This window comes from Prosopis cineraria, unplaced genomic scaffold (genome assembly GCF_029017545.1).
Source record: "Prosopis cineraria cultivar Desert tree isolate PC_DT_omini unplaced genomic scaffold, ASM2901754v1 PC250, whole genome shotgun sequence".
Taxonomy (NCBI): domain Eukaryota; kingdom Viridiplantae; phylum Streptophyta; class Magnoliopsida; order Fabales; family Fabaceae; genus Prosopis; species Prosopis cineraria.
In genome coordinates, this window is record NW_026555577.1 from 1 (window position 1) to 16,069 (window position 16,069).

At 31.9% G+C, this 16,069-nt stretch overlaps 2 protein-coding genes across 3 annotated transcripts; both read left to right on the plus strand.

Moving 5' to 3' along the window:
- The first annotated feature begins 3,826 nt into the window (after nt 1-3,826).
- On the plus strand, nt 3,827-8,278 carry LOC129296070 (rhodanese-like/PpiC domain-containing protein 12, chloroplastic). The gene is made up of 8 exons (XM_054934668.1): nt 3,827-4,145; nt 4,652-4,771; nt 4,971-5,062; nt 5,429-5,529; nt 5,650-5,760; nt 6,171-6,279; nt 7,036-7,086; nt 7,983-8,278. The coding sequence occupies exons 1-8, from the start codon at nt 3,905-3,907 to the stop codon at nt 8,061-8,063; spliced, it is 906 nt and encodes a 301-aa protein (XP_054790643.1). The 5' UTR covers nt 3,827-3,904; the 3' UTR covers nt 8,064-8,278.
- A 2,630-nt stretch (nt 8,279-10,908) lies between these two features.
- Nucleotides 10,909-15,705, plus strand: LOC129296072 (calcium-dependent protein kinase 2-like). Of its 2 annotated transcripts, none has more exons than XM_054934671.1 (9): nt 10,909-11,691; nt 12,224-12,367; nt 12,531-12,683; nt 12,767-12,882; nt 12,980-13,147; nt 13,671-13,798; nt 13,937-14,036; nt 14,582-14,836; nt 15,328-15,705. In XM_054934671.1, the coding sequence occupies exons 1-8, from the start codon at nt 10,959-10,961 to the stop codon at nt 14,672-14,674; spliced, it is 1,635 nt and encodes a 544-aa protein (XP_054790646.1). In that variant the 5' UTR covers nt 10,909-10,958; the 3' UTR covers nt 14,675-14,836; nt 15,328-15,705. The 2 variants fall into 2 exon arrangements, with proteins under 2 accessions (XP_054790646.1, XP_054790647.1); XM_054934672.1 differs by having other exon boundaries at nt 14,582-14,774.
- The last annotated feature ends 364 nt before the right edge of the window (nt 15,706-16,069 follow it).

A 16,069-nucleotide genomic window follows, 5' to 3' on the forward strand; every position in this document is an offset into this window, starting at 1 on the left:
AGAAAGTCCTACCTCAATTTTGTGTAAATCGCAAAAGGCCATTAGGATTCTCTTAATTTGCCTAAGTAAATTGATAGAGTTAATATACGATAAAAAAAGAGTTGGGTGAGATCTATTTCAATGGCTTTCATACTTTTATATGTACTTATCCCCTATTGGTTTCTCTTTATATGATGATCTATCGTCTTGATCCAAAAGAAGATAAGGAAATTGGGGTAGTTATCGCCTATTTCTTGCGTTCAGCATCAACACAATTATTATTATTATTATTATTATTATTATTATTATTACTATGTAGTTTACAGCAATAATTATTTCATCATAGTTGAATCACTGATAATTAAACGCACTAAAATAAAGCAGATTATATAGAATTAGTTTTTAGACAAAATTAATTTTTTTCCTAATTTCACATAAAATTTGCTGCAAAGAAAGCAGCTTTATAACTGTCTTTACTATGACAAGCACATTGGCCAATTTCTCGAGTTTGAATGCCATGTTTTGCCTTTAACCTTTGGAAGAAAGCTTGAGTGTTAACTGAGTTCAATAAGTCTCGGTCCTCACAGTCAAGTGGAAAGGTTTATTTTTAGAGAACATGATATTTAAGGACCTTCTCTATTTTATATAAATATATTTATTGTTATTTTAACTTGTACAATAAGGCTTAGTGCCTGTTTGGGTACTGAGTTAGAATCAATTATATGAACAAAACCATGATTTTGCTTAAAAAAAAATCAAAACACCTTCATTTCCTGATAATCGATTATTAGAAGCCAAACTTTGTTTTCTTTTAATCTGCAGCTTATCAATTTCGATTATACTATTACTTTGATTTATTATTTGTCAGAAATATGAGCTGTCCAAAGATACCCCTGCGGCCTGCCCTTGCATGTACCAGCGTCTCGCTTTGTTGTTTATATTCTTCAATTTTATACTCTTCTCTAGCTCATTTGTTAACAGTTAATCTTTGAACCTTTTTAGTCTATGAATTAAACTTTTGAGTCGCTTTTATTTTTCTACTGTTAAATTATTACTTAGAAAAAAAAAAACTCCCATGACATTGCAATTAAAATAAATTAGAATGACACGTTTGTTAATTAACTCCCATAACATTTTCCATAAATTAAGCATCATAAATTTAAGAATTATATCTTTCTCTTTTATTAAATTTATTTGAATTTGCATATATTAATTTATTTTTTTCATACATTACAATTATACAACTTTATTAACATCTTCATTTTCAAAAGTAATGTCCTTTGTAGTAATTTGTACATTTAAAATAGATTCTAATTAAATCTTTCAAACATATTCAGCTATGTCAAAATCAATTTTTTAAAAAAATTCAAATACGATCACGTTATAATATAATCAATTATAATCAAAATTAATCATATTAATTAATTTTTTTATAATCAATTATACTCAACTGATATTTAAATGAGCCCTTAATTGAGATTATGGCCTCACATTGAGATGGACTCGGGTTAATTTTCTTGAAAATCTGTTATCCTATAATGAAAATTAACCAATCATGTCATTTTTAAAAAAAATAAAATAGTATATTTTTCCTGAAAAATCAAAATTAGGTGCACCAAGCTCTCGAGTTAATTCCCCCCCCCCTAAAACCTTCTTATCCTATTTTAAAAATTAACCATTTATGTAAATTTTTTCGAAACAAAATGGTATATTCTTTTTGAAAAACCAAAGTCAAGTGTATCAAATTCTCGGGTTAATTACTTTTTTCCACTTGTTATCTTATTATGAAAATTAACTAAGCATGTAAAATTTTATGATAAAATATTAAATTTTTCCTGAAAAATCTAAGCGACCTTCAAATCCTAACCTCAACCTCCTATCCTGAAGGACAATTTAGTCTCTTTGTTTAAATGCATACTCCCTCGCATCATTAATATGGGGTGCTTTTAACTAATTTACTTGAACCAAGTAATGATAATTAAGTCATTAAATATGTTTTAAAATGAATTTTTTTAACTTTATCTTTATTAAAAATAAGAAGACAAAGATAAACAATATAGGGTGAGTCATAAAATTAAATTTACAACAATGATAAAATTAAAAAATGACAATAAATGATCCCATGTATCCTTTATTAAACATGAGATGGATTATTTTTTGGAAAAAATGATAGAAAAATTCATTTAAATTATGTAAATGATAGATTGATCGAATGAAATAGCATAATTTTCTTGGGTATCATGAGATTTTTCTATCAGAGAATTAAAGGAAATGACCAAATTGCTCTCAAATAAAATAAAAATCTCATGGCTTAATGTACAGTCATTCTTGTGCGTTCTTACCTCTGCTTCGTCTTCTTGTTCTTTTGCCCTTCTCTTCTTTGTGCCCTTCTTTTGATTCGTCTCTTTCTCCTTCTCCATCTCCTCCTTCTCCTTCTCATTCTCCTTTCCTCCTTCTTGTTTGTTTTATTTCTTTTTGAGTTTCTGTATATGGGTTCTTTTCTCTACTACTGTGCTTTGTCTATGGGTAAGTTTCTTCTTCTTGAAAATTTCCTCTCATATGTGATAGTTGAAGTTGATATGTGTTAATGTGCATAAATGATTGATATCTTCATTTTCTCTTTATGATTGATATCTTCATTTTCTTTGTTATATGTGGGTATGGCTGTTTACTCATGAATAAATGAAATGATATATTATTTTCAGTTGTGTTGTAAATGCATAAACTAAACTTGTAAATGATCAATACAGAGTTGTGAATATATAAGAAGAATAGTTGTTATTGGATAAAACATAACATATATATAATTATGATATTTAAAAATAGATATGTTGATGAATGACTATTTTATTATTTCAGGTTGGCATGAGAGATGATTGACATGTTAGGATGACACTAGAAGATTCAATCCTTCATATATTTTTGTCAAAAGGATTGTAGAATATTTTAATGTAAGTTATAGATTATGTAATTGATAACAAAACCTTAAATAGTTGTTACTTTTTAAGGTTTTCTTATCATTTAAATTAATAAAAGTTGTTATTTATTAGATTAGAGTGATAATTCATTTTTACCGATTTAGTCAATTTACAAAGGGTGCTAATAAATTACAATTCCTTGTTGCATTATTGTGAATCAAGGGAAAAAGTTGTGAATGAAAACATGAGAATTTTAAACACTTGATGCATATTAGAATTTGCATATGTGAAGTTGCAAATAACTATTGAATTGTTATGAATTTAAAAACAAAAATTGTTAATATACGAATAAAAGTTGTGGATAGAAAGTTATAAATTTTTGACGCCTGATGTATATTAGAACTTGCAGATGCGGAGTTTCAAATACTATTGAGTTGTTGCGAATTTAAAAATAAAAATTGTTAATATATAAACAAAAGTTATGAATAGAAAATTATAAATTTTCAACACTGATGCATGTTAGGACCTATAGATTAAGACTTATGAACAATTATTAAATTATTGTGAATTTAAAAATAAAAATTATTAATATATGAATAAAAGTTGTAAATGAAAAATTATAAATTTTTTTAATTTGAATAAAAGGCAAAGTGTCGTTTTCTATAATTTTCTAATGATAGAAACATCTATTGGGACTGTAAGAGAATTATACCATTTCATAAGATTAATATACATTTAGATAATTTAAAGATATTTATTGTCATTTTTTCATTTTTTTTTTAAAATCATGGTTTCTTATAAGATTTAATTAAAACCTTGGGACCTTTGCCTAGATATTAACGCTTCCTAATTTTGCCAAGGTTAGGGGGGCATGCTTATATTTATATTGACACTGAATTTAATTGTTTGATTATCTGACTTAATTTGTGTTAAGATCCGCGAAATTCAATCAAACGACCTTTTGTGTGGTGCCCCCATTCGCCGCTTTGATTCAATTCAGTGAAGCCATGCTTAGAGTTAGAGCTTCGCATTTTCCAATGATAGCGTCTCCAGCTCTCAGTGCCCTGAGGCTATCTCTCATCCCCAATCTCTCCCTCTCTTCTCCTTCCAATCTTCGCGCCTTCTTCACTTGCTCCACATCTCGCAGGGTTTTCTCCCACGGATTTCTGACTTCTTCGCATCCTCTTGCTTCCTTCAATTTCAAGCAACTACTTCCTACAATGGGGTTGTCGCGCCGCCAAGTCAGAGGTATTAATCCTTCCAAAAACTATCTAACTACTTCATGATTTCGTTTCCTACTAGTGGTAGATTTTGCACCTTGGTATCTTCTTGTTTTTGTTATTTCCCCCCTCCATGTCCTGCTTGTCGGAACTTTCCAATTTGACTCTGAGCGTATGATTTTGGAGGTCATGTTAGATTTCGCTGAGTAACGTGAAAATTGAAGCTGTTTGTCTTCTGCGAAGTTTTTATAGTCATTACGGTGATACAATTTTTTAACTGGTAGTTGGGAATCATATGCTGCGGGAGGGTAAACTGAGCGTGACTGTGAAGTGCTTAAGGTTTCTCTTTGATATTTTCATGGAGTGGTGTAGACTATGTTGGCCGTTGGCGGCAGTTGTAATATTGTAATTGGCTGCCAGTAAAATTGTATTCTATAGTCATATGTTCAAAACTATTTGGGATTGATGTTGGGATAACATTGACATGATATTCATACTTTCTAATGATGAATTTCCAAATCTACTCTCTGTCAGCCTTGTGTAGCAGCAGTAGCCGTAGTGCTGAAGGTTCTAGGGAGATTCTGGTGCAACATTTGCTAGTTAAAGAAGATGACCAGAAGCTACTATTGGATCTTCAGCAGAGAATCTCATCAGGTTAGAACAGCTAAATCTTTGGATTTTTCAGAAGGAGCACGTGAAAAGTTGACACATGGTTGTTTATAAGAAACAAAATTGTGAACTTTTTGGTCAATCTATGCACTTTATAGATTATAAATTTAGCAGTTATCGTTTGGAAGATAGTTTTCTGCTGTTTAACTTTCTAATTTTTGCTTCTATATCCATACATCTTCAGGTGAAGACTTGAGTGATCTTGCCGTGGAACACTCAATTTGCCCATCCAAAGAAGAAGGAGGAATGCTTGGGTGGGTGAGAAAGGGGGAAATGGTAAATTAAACCAATAGCAATTTATTTTATGTATTTAGTTTTTGGAAGTTTAAATGCAATGTCTTTGCATAACTATTTATTATGTTGGTGCTACTTTGTGTGGGGCTACGGGATGGTAATTACACCCTTTTGTGAATGTTCTTATTTGGCTTCTGGCTATAAAAGTTCATCAAACTTGGAGTTATATGGTCTGAAATGTTTGCTACTTAGCTCATTTTACTAGAACTAAGTATGTACAAATTAAAAGAAACTGCATTGTTCATCCTGTACTGAAATAAAAAACTGAAAATTCTCCTTCATCATAGAAGTCAACTATCTCTTTTATCATTGAGATTGAGCATACATCTGATGGTGATATTGTGATAGGTTCCTGAATTTGAGGAAGCTGCATTTAAGGCACCTTTAAACAAAGTTGTAAGGTGCAAAACAAAATTTGGATGGCACCTTCTTCAAGTTTTGTCCGAAAGGTATATTCAACATGAAGCCTAAATTTCTATATTGGATATACAACTGGTGAATAAGTTCAAGATGTTGTCTCAGTAAATGTCATATATTTATGCCTTGAATATTCGCTAATTGTCCTGTAGGGAAGAAACCATTCTTCAAGACATTCAACCTAATGAGCTTCATGCAAAAATTCAGGATCCCAACTTCATGGAGGAGGCACAGTTGATTGATGTTCGAGAGCCAGAGGAAGTGTATGCTCTCATTCAACTCTAACTGGTGTTGGGAATCATTAAAATATATGCTTGATGATTTCATTTATTTAATATTTGTAAACAATTAAGTTGAGTGAATGAGTGGCGAATGGTCATACTAAAGTGATAAGATGGAGGCAGTAACTTGCTTGAATAAAGAAACTGAGAAGTTGATGTGCTCTTTAAGTGAAAGTATTGAGAGCATTTCAGCATTAACACTATTATTTAAGCATACTGTGGAAAACGGGGTGGTAGGTCTGTGTGATATTCATGTAGAGGCTCTTCCACTGTGTTCTGTCTATTTTTCTCCTTCTTTAGTTTTCTCGATGTCCTCCTGTCAGGCTGTTCCATTTACATTAATAGCTTATGTCTGCTTTTCTACCACTTCTTGATACATTCCTTTTATACAGGGAGAAAGCATCTCTGCCAGGTTTTAAGGTTCTTCCCCTCCGACAATTTGGAAATTGGGGACCTGATATCACTACCACATTTGATCCTAACAAGGATACATATGTTTTGGTGAGTACAACTTATCTATCTTAACATGATGTTTTTCCCAAGAGGTAGCTGGAAAACCAGCCTTGCAGTACTTTTTCTTGTTCTTTAAATTGAATTTCCAATTTGAATTTGAATTAATATTGTTGTGTTCTTTAAATTAAATATTATTATCCTAATAGCCACCTGAGACTAGCTCAGGTGGTAAAGTTGGGGTGGGGTATGGGTAGAGGTTTCTTGTATCCAAAAAGGTAAACCAAAAAAAAAAAAAAATTATCCTAAAAGTTTTGAGGAAACAATATTGAGTTGACTTTGAGTTACCTGAACTTTAGGTTTCATTATTTATTTAGTACCTTTACCCTATATTCTGGAAATATTAATGTAACCCATGCCTGTTTACCTGCACCTGTACTAATGCTTGTGCCTATGTTACTTGGGCACTGAATTGTCTTTTACGTGTTGTCTAAAGTATTGGTTAGAATATGAATTTCTACAGGTTTTTCTCCACTTATTTATCGCAAGCCCAGGTTGACCATTTTCCATGTCGACTGCCAGTTGATGATTCCTCATCTTATTACTGTGTATATTCATTTATATCGTGTTCGATTGGCTTCAAACTGAATTTATAGACTTTTGTTGAATGCTTTGATATTTTGACTAAAAGGAATGCTTAGCAATAGCATCCTGCAATCCAATGTTTTGGCAGTTTCTAACAAGTCTGTGTTTCGTTGTGCAATTCTATTTGTCAAAGTATTCAGTAACTAAACTTTGGAAATGCAGTGTCATCATGGCATGCGGTCCTTGCAAGTTGCCAAGTGGCTGCAGTCACAGGTACAAATTACAATTTACAATGGCTTCTCTTGTAGCCCAGCTTTAAACAGTTTCTCCCTTATGTTTTGGTTTCTTAATTTCTTTCAAGGTCGTTCATTTACATCAGGATCTAACTACAGAGTCCTGAGTCACTCGTATAATTGTTGATTTTCTTCTATGATTTAGTGCAGGAAAAATTCTTCTGTTCTCAAGGCAGAGAATGTGATCTACAAATATTTAAAAAAAAAAAATGGTTCTTGCTTGATGAAAGGAAGTCCCTGAATGATTTTCAATATCTACTATTCAATGGAGATACACCAAAAATCTCCTAATCAAACTTCCTATCATATAGAGCTCATTTGGCACACAATGAAAAAGAAATGAAAGGGAAAAACATTTTTTTTTTGTTTAGAAAATTATTATGACGACGTTATTTTCAAATGTAATGAACAACATAAACAATCTTGAATAATAATAACGAGGATATGAGAAATATTTAAAAAAAAAAATTACTTCTACACGTCCTTTCCTTACCAAACAAGGCTACAGTGTTTTCTGTGAATTATCAATTTTCTTTTACTTTTCATTATTACTGTTGGTAATGTGAACTTTTAATGCATCAATCTTTGAGAGATTCTTGCACGGACTAGGTGCACCACATCATTCATGCTTTATCCAATAAAAATATGTCATGTGAGATGGTTGTAAATATAAATTGATTTTGCCAATGATGGCTATTATCATTAATGGCAGAATCAATTCATATTTGCAGCCATATGACATGATATATTTTTATTGGATAGGGTATGGATGACGTTGTACACCTAGTCTTTGCAAGAATTTCTCCAATCTTTGAAAGGCACTACTGGACTGAGACTCCGCTTCTCTTTCTGACTGTTTTGATGTTTGTGTTTTAGGGATTTAGAAGAGTATACAATATATCCGGGGGAATCCATGCATATGCTGTGAAGGTTGATCCATCAGTCCCTACTTACTAATTTATTTTTTTGGTCCCCTTCCCAGAATATTTTCATACAATAGATTACTGCCTGCATGATATTCCATGTTTGTATACTTGATGGCAAGATTTTGTTGGGAGAAAAGGTCATTAGTGTAGATTATTTTTGGGATTTCAAACAATAATTTGAGGCAAGTAGTGAAACTTTGGAATATGAGGCTGTAATTTTCATATATTCTACATTGTTTATTCTCATTTACTGGCCATGCTGAGTTCTGATGCATTTCAAGTCCAGACATTTTATAGTACATATAACGCGAAATCCATTTTTGTACTTTATTTTTGTTTTGCTATTTAATTTAATTCAGTCAATTCTCATCCTTTCTATTAATCAAACAGCCTCACGTAGATGTGGCTAATTATGGTAGGAGTGGGAATAGGACAAGTTAGGCTTTCATCAAACAAGCTTGAGCCTGTAATACAAGCCTCAAGTTTTACCCAAGCTTAAGGCTGTATGCATGCTTTTTCATAGACGTAACCTTGAGTTCGTAGTAGGCTTGGGAAGGCCTACTTTATATGTAGGCATTTAAAAAGATTTTTAAATTTAAGTCTCAAAGTCTTTAAGTAAACCTCAAACCTACCAAAACTTGTATTTTTATGTAAGCTTCAAAGTCTACATGTTTCGGATTTTGAATAGGCTTAAAGGCTTAAAGCCTATTTAAAGCCTATATATAATCAAAATGAATAAAACTTATAATAAATCTGAATAAAATATATTTTAAAGAGTTACATGTTGCAAAATTACAAAAATTAAAATTTAGGGTGGAAGAAAATGAAATTAATTATTCTTGGATAAAAAATTAATTACAGGATAAAATTTAAATATATAAAATAAAATATAATTTAAGTATTAAAATGTATAAATATACCTAAACAGGCTAGGCTAGGTTTTAAAAATTCAAGTCTGGCTTGTTTAAGTGTTTATAAACAAGTTTTAGACGTGACCTGGTTGATGGAGGCTTAACTTCCTCTCAACTCTAATTTCGTCCACAATTCACTCAAGAAAATTGATTCTGTTCATTTTTTAATGTGTTAGACTACTACTCTGATTTTATGGCTTCATAAGAAGTAATAAATCAAATCGGATTAACAACATTACTGAGTGTGCGATCTTGTTGAGAAAAATTTTCTACCAACTCTTTCTATAATTATTTTCAACATGGTTATTTGAAAAGGAAAAGTCCTGTGACGCTAAAAGATTATTCTATTTTTGGTAACAAAGAGATTTAAGGTAGGGTCTATAGCAATAGGAAATTCTCAACATAAATTTTCTTATAAAAATGTAATTTTTAATCCTTTACATTTGCATGAATTATTAATGTGATCCTTTAAATTTAATTTTTATCATTTTAATTCTTAACGTTTTATATATTTATTTAAAAAGTCCTTAATGTTATGTGAGAAATTAACACGGTTAAATTTTTCTGACATGGCTAACGATATGATGATGTGACAGCTATATAGATTAATATTGTAAGAAATAGGAATGCTGATGTGGATAAAACAATAAGAAAAGCAACATATTCAGCCTTTCAAAAATTACAAAACCAAACACTGCATCACCTATCTCCATCAAGGTCTACTGGGGCACGAAGAAAAAGAAGGAAGAAGAGCATTTGCGCACAAATATCTCATCGTCATCTCACTTTGACAATTTAGTGTTCACCATTGCACACCTTAATTTGCTGCTATTGTTAATCCCAAATAACGTATAACTTACAATTTGGAAAATAGGAAATAAAAAATCAATACACATTAGCAATAATCAGTAATTGAAAATTTATCTTATATGTATTAATTGATCCACGTGTATATTCCATATCAACGACTTGATTTACATATCAGCTTATTGTGACGGCTAATTTGTTCTATAAAATTTTGAGAACTAACTTGAAGATTGATGTAAACATTAAGGACTGAAACAATAAAAATTAAACTTGAGATACCAAATTGATAACTCATACAAATGTAAATGACTGAAAGTTGTATTACCCCATTTTCTTATTTACAAGAATTCAACTAGAGATTTTATTTAAAGGATGTTTGAGAGTTTCTTATCACTCAACCATCTTCTGTTAAGAAAAAAATATTTGTGCAAGAGATCAATTTTTGTGCCCGAATAAGTGCATGCAACAACACAAGCTTGCAGAGTAAGATTGCACGCAATCTTATTTGAAGCATAATTAAACATGAATATCTCTTTTAATAAGGATTTAAATTTTGATTTATTATATTATAAAAAATTAGTTTTTTTATTATTATTATTAGACTTATGACCCACCCCTAGTTGGTTGAGTAAGAATCTCTTTATTCTTACTAGAAGAAAATCAATACTTGTGTTACAAGTATGGACTTGAATAATCTGTTGTTATTTTCACGGATGATAGATAACCTTGTGATATCAAACCGTGTTTTACTTAATCATTTTCTCTTATCCGAAAAATCCTCTTCACCTTTGTCTGAATAAAGCCCTAAAAGACACGACAAAGACTCTTTCAATGACCATCCTCTAATATAAGCCTCCTAAAATCTCACCTCACTATTATTAGCCCATTGTCTTTCCTAATTCCACAAACACCCCAAGATGCACACACTCATTTTTCACACACTTGGACTAAAACTGTTTTTTTTAATCCAATTTTAATTTATTATATATAAAAATTATTTTATTTTCCTGACCTTTTTTTTTTTGGGGTTTGGTTTTGTTTGTTTGTTTGTACAATTGTCCAATCACACACATACACTGTCTTCACCAACCCCTTGTAGCCTCAATAATATTTGCCAAACCTTATGACCATTTCTTTTTCCACCCTATATTACTTCTCTTCCTCTCTCTCGTCATCCTGCCTCTCTCTCATCTCTCCCTCCCCCCACCATGGGCAACTGTTGCTCTCAGAGCAACGACACCGATGCCCCGGCCGAAGCCACCGGCTCAGCGGCCGATGTTGCCAAGGGAGGATCCTTGAACAATTCCCAAGGAGGCAGCAACAATAACAACAGCGGGGGAGGAGAAGGAGGAGGAGGTGGTGGCAGTAACTCGGTGAAATCATCCCCGGCACCGAATCCTCCTCCGTCCAAGGCCGGTAAGCCTGGGCCGATGGGACCAGTCCTCCAGCGTCCGATGGAGGACGTGAAGGCCACGTACACGATCGGAAAAGAGCTAGGAAGAGGACAATTCGGAGTGACGCATCTTTGCACGCACAAGGCCACCGGACAACAGTACGCGTGCAAGACGATCGCGAAGAGGAAGCTCGCGAACAAAGAAGATATCGAGGACGTGAGGAGGGAGGTTCAGATAATGCATCATTTGGCGGGACAGCCGAACGTGGTGGAGCTTAAAGGAGCGTTTGAGGATAAGCATTCGGTGCATCTGGTGATGGAGTTGTGCGCCGGCGGTGAACTGTTCGATCGGATAATCGAGAAAGGTCATTATACGGAGCGAGCGGCAGCGTCGTTGATGAGGACGATAGTGCAGATCGTTCATACTTGTCATTCTATGGGAGTGATTCATAGAGATCTGAAGCCCGAGAATTTCTTGCTCTTGAACAAGAACGAAGATTCCCCTCTCAAGGCCACCGATTTCGGTTTATCCGTTTTCTTCAAAGAAGGTCTCTCTCTCTGGGCTTTTGTATCGTCTGTGTTCTTTTTTCTAGTTTCATGATCATGAGATATTTTGTTTTTAGGTTTTAATTACAAGAAAAGTGGGAGAAAACTAATCTTGATTCATGCATGAAAGAAAAATAATGCAAGGAATACGTAACGATTGTTTCTACGATGGAAAAGAGTGACCTAAATTTTCTGGATAGCTAGGTTTAATACAGCTTCATTATTCAAAATTGTTCAAAACTAACTATGGGCTCAAACTTAAGGTTAGAGTGGAAGCTGATTTTTTTTGGGCTTTTGAATTTTTGTGATTATTTATCGATTTATTTTAATTTTTTTAGAATTTACAAATAAATAATGCTTCTTAATTATATTAATCAAACAAGTTTTATTTTGTTAAACTTACTTTTTAATACAATAATTGACTTTTACCTTAACTTTAGTTTATGAAAACTTTATTCTTGCAAATTTTAATTATTTAAATTTACAAGAGCAAGAAGAACTATTGAATAACATTCTTTTAAATTGATTATACAGGGGAGACATTTAAAGATATTGTTGGGAGTGCATATTATATAGCTCCTGAAGTATTGAAGAGGAAATATGGGCCAGAAGTTGATATATGGAGTATTGGTGTCATGCTCTACATTCTTCTTTGTGGTGTTCCTCCATTTTGGGCAGGTTTATACTCTTGATTATTCTTTCTTAATTAGTTCTTAACTATATATATGCTCTTAATTACTTTAAAACTTAATTAACAAAAAGATTTTATATTTTATGTCAATCGATAACATTAATTCCCCCCCCCCAAAAAAAAAAAAACGGGATGTGTTATATATGACAGAATCTGAGCATGGCATCTTCAATGCAATCTTAAGAGGACATGTAGATTTCTCAGCCGATCCATGGCCGTCCATCTCACCATCAGCAAAAGATCTTGTCAAGAAAATGTTGAATTCTGATCCCAAGGCCAGGCTCACAGCCTACCAAGTTCTAAGTGAGTTTAAATATAATATATATATATATATATATGATTAGCTTTCAATTAGGGTTTGATTGAACTGGTTTTAATTTGAACAGATCATCCATGGATTAAGGAGGATGGAGAAGCACCTGATACTCCTCTTGACAATGCTGTGCTCAACAGACTCAAACAGTTCAGAGCAATGAACCAATTCAAAAAAGCTGCTTTGAGGGTATACATATATTATATATATATATATATATATATTTATATTACTATTCTTAAGTTCTCTTGTTTTCCCTAATGAATTAATTAAATAATCTGAGCAGGTGATTGCTGGGTGCCTATCAGAGGAAGAAATAATGGGATTGAAGGAAATGTTCAAGAACATGGACACAGATGGAAGTGGAACCATTACAGTAGAAGAGCTCAAGCAAGGCCTTGCTAAACAAGGAACCAAGCTCTCTGAACAAGAAGTTAAACAACTGATGGAAGCTGTAAGTTAACTCTTTTTTCTTCTTATATTTTCTTCACAATTTCTTTTTTGTTTAAAGCAAAATGAATTCTCTTTTAAATTTTAACCCTAGCTAGCCTCCTAAATTTTTTGAGGTAAATGAAAATTTGTCAAATTTATCACCATTTTCATTGATTTGTTACTTTCATATCCTTATTTACAATCTTAAAACATGAATTTGGAAAAAAGATTTGTTAGTTTGTAAAAGAAAATGATTTCTAAGTAATGATGTGTGTGTGTGTTTAACAAGTTTAATTTTTCATTATAAACTAGCCAACCTCATTTGCAAATTTTTGTTTTGAGATAGAAAATCTTTTAGTGTTTTAATGTCATTCTTTTTTTTTAAAAGAGCTTTGTGCATACTTTAAAAATAAAAGATGTATGTGTAATTTTAGAAAAATATAGCTAATATATGTATTAATTTTAAGAAAATGCAGCTTCTTTTCTCTCTCTCTTTTTTATATTGAATAATATCCTTTTGATTTACAAAATATATACAATTGCAGGCTGATGCAGATGGCAATGGAACCATAGATTATGACGAGTTCATCACAGCAACAATGCAGATGAACCGAATGAACAAAGAAGAACATCTCTACACTGCCTTCCAATACTTTGATAAAGATAACAGCGGGTAAAATTCCCAATGCCATAGAGTCCAATAATAAATCACACTATTCATAACTTGTGAACAATAATTTCGTTATATATATATATATAGATAGATATATAGGTTGTATTACAAACTCTACTTATTGGTGTACAAAATCAGGTACATTACCATTGAAGAATTAGAACAAGCTCTCAAGGAATTTAACATGCATGACGGCAGGGATATCAAAGAAATCATCTCAGAAATTGACTCAGATCATGTAAGTCGTCCTTCATTTAATTAATAATCACTCAATTAATCACACAGTGACACACAAAATTTTGCAGCTTGACTGTTATTTTTGATCCAAAGCTATAACTTGCATTTTAGTATTTTGTAGTACTGATGTTAATCTTTCAATCCTCTTTAACTTTAGTTATAACTTGAATGATTCTGTAAAAAAAAAAAAAATATTAAACAAGTCAATTCAATATTATATGTAGATGTTATCTGAAATCTTTTGACATATACCTGTAAGATTGTGAAAATTACTCTGTGGCTTATAAATTTTACGAAGGAAAGACATAATTTTTAATCCATGAACTTGTTTTTAATTATCATTTCATTCTTTATATATTCTTGATTCGAAACAACCCAGTTCTTATAAATTTTTAACTTTGTACAACCCAATTCCTATAATTTTTGAACTTGTATAAACTATAAGGACTAAACAGTATCAAGTTAAAATTCAAGAAATAAATTGACAATTGAGATAAAGTTTAAGGATTACAAGTTTATAAATGAATTTACTGTACGTGTGCACAGGACGGAAGGATAAACTATGAAGAGTTTGTAGCAATGATGAGAAAAGGAAACCCAGAAGCCATAACCAAGAAAAGGCGTGATTCATATGTTTGATCTCTATCATCATCACTACATATACTTTTCTTATATATAAGGTTTTAGTTGGGGAGAGACTTCCATTGTTGAGGGAAAGCAATATAAATGGCAAGAAAGGGTAATCTTCAATTCACCACCATCATCTGGCAAGTGTTTCATCATCGAAACAATTCTCTTAAAGTGAGAATTTTGTGCAGTTTCTTAACATTGTTATTATTTTCCACTGTTACATACGTTGGACTTGCAGAGGACATACGGTCTGATCACGTGATTGAGACAAAAGATAACTGCAAAATTTGGATCCTCCAAGAAAGCATGAAAACTAGACCAGATACCGATTCAAGGGTTAATGGTCAAAACCGTAGTTGAATCATATAATCAAACAAATCAAGAATAAATCATTTTATTGGACTAGTCAAGACTCAAGACAGTTGTTTAATCGATTATCAGTTCAGCTAGTAGCCAAGTTGACTTGGTTCTTACTATTATGATTGAGAGAGATATAATAACTCACAGAATTATCTCTCTCTACTTCATCCCATGAAATACTTTAGGGGATCCAAATTTGATTGGTCAATCACGTGGCACGATCAGTATCGTCTAAGCAATCCAACAGTCAAATATTAATACTTTAATTATAACTTTACTTATATATTTCTTGCTTTAATTAGGGATTCTGATTGAAACTGGCACTCGTGAAAGAAGGATCTTTGATAATCATTCATATATTATGTATCTCTCTTGGTGTTTAGAGTAAGAGAGATGTGGGAAGGAGCTTGTGAAGATGATGAGAAGAAAAAGCAAGTATCTCTTTCTACATGCATGGCTCGAAGGATTGAGAAATTTTTCTACATTGATGTTTGTTTGTTTGTTTGCATTTTTCTTTTCTGTGAATTATTGTAACAAGTCCCATGTTGTTATTTGTTGTTTCTCCCATAGGAATGAAAGTGTTAGCGAAATTCTTGAGCAAATCCGATCTATAGTTGAAATAAGGTAAATCAATTCCATTGTTGTAAATGAGTATTAAAAATGTCAGAAAAATGAGTCAAATTCCCCAAAAAAAAAGTATAAGAAACATGTACTTATACTATATATTATTATTGGTTTTAATTTAATTATTTATCTCTAGTATGAATGAGTTGAACATAACAAAAATTTTCGTTTGTTTATATATAATTTAAATTCCCGGCCCTTTTCATTTGTTGACCATGTAACATTTGAGAAATATTCAAATAAATATAATTGATGAACATAAACTGGATCTATCCAGATGAAATCAAACCTATTGGAATGTAAAACATAATTAACAAGATTTATTTACTTTTTAAATCGACTGATTCAATTCAATTCAATTTTAGTTTTAATTAAATTTAACCAAAGAGGACATATTTAACAATTTGATTAAAAATATTA

Bases quoted from the DNA above. Each gene is read 5' to 3' on its own strand.
- LOC129296072 (XM_054934671.1), top strand. From the start codon at position 10,959: ATGGGCAACTGTTGCTCTCAGAGCAACGACACCGATGCCCCGGCCGAA. The intron at 11,692-12,223 runs GTCTCTCTCTCT...TTGATTATACAG, and splicing joins ATCCGTTTTCTTCAAAGAAG to GGGAGACATTTAAAGATATT. The intron at 13,799-13,936 runs GTAAAATTCCCA...GTACAAAATCAG, and splicing joins TTTGATAAAGATAACAGCGG to GTACATTACCATTGAAGAAT.
- LOC129296070 (XM_054934668.1), top strand. From the start codon at position 3,905: ATGCTTAGAGTTAGAGCTTCGCATTTTCCAATGATAGCGTCTCCAGCT. The intron at 5,063-5,428 runs GTAAATTAAACC...ATATTGTGATAG, and splicing joins GGGTGAGAAAGGGGGAAATG to GTTCCTGAATTTGAGGAAGC. The intron at 5,530-5,649 runs GTATATTCAACA...ATTGTCCTGTAG, and splicing joins CTTCAAGTTTTGTCCGAAAG to GGAAGAAACCATTCTTCAAG.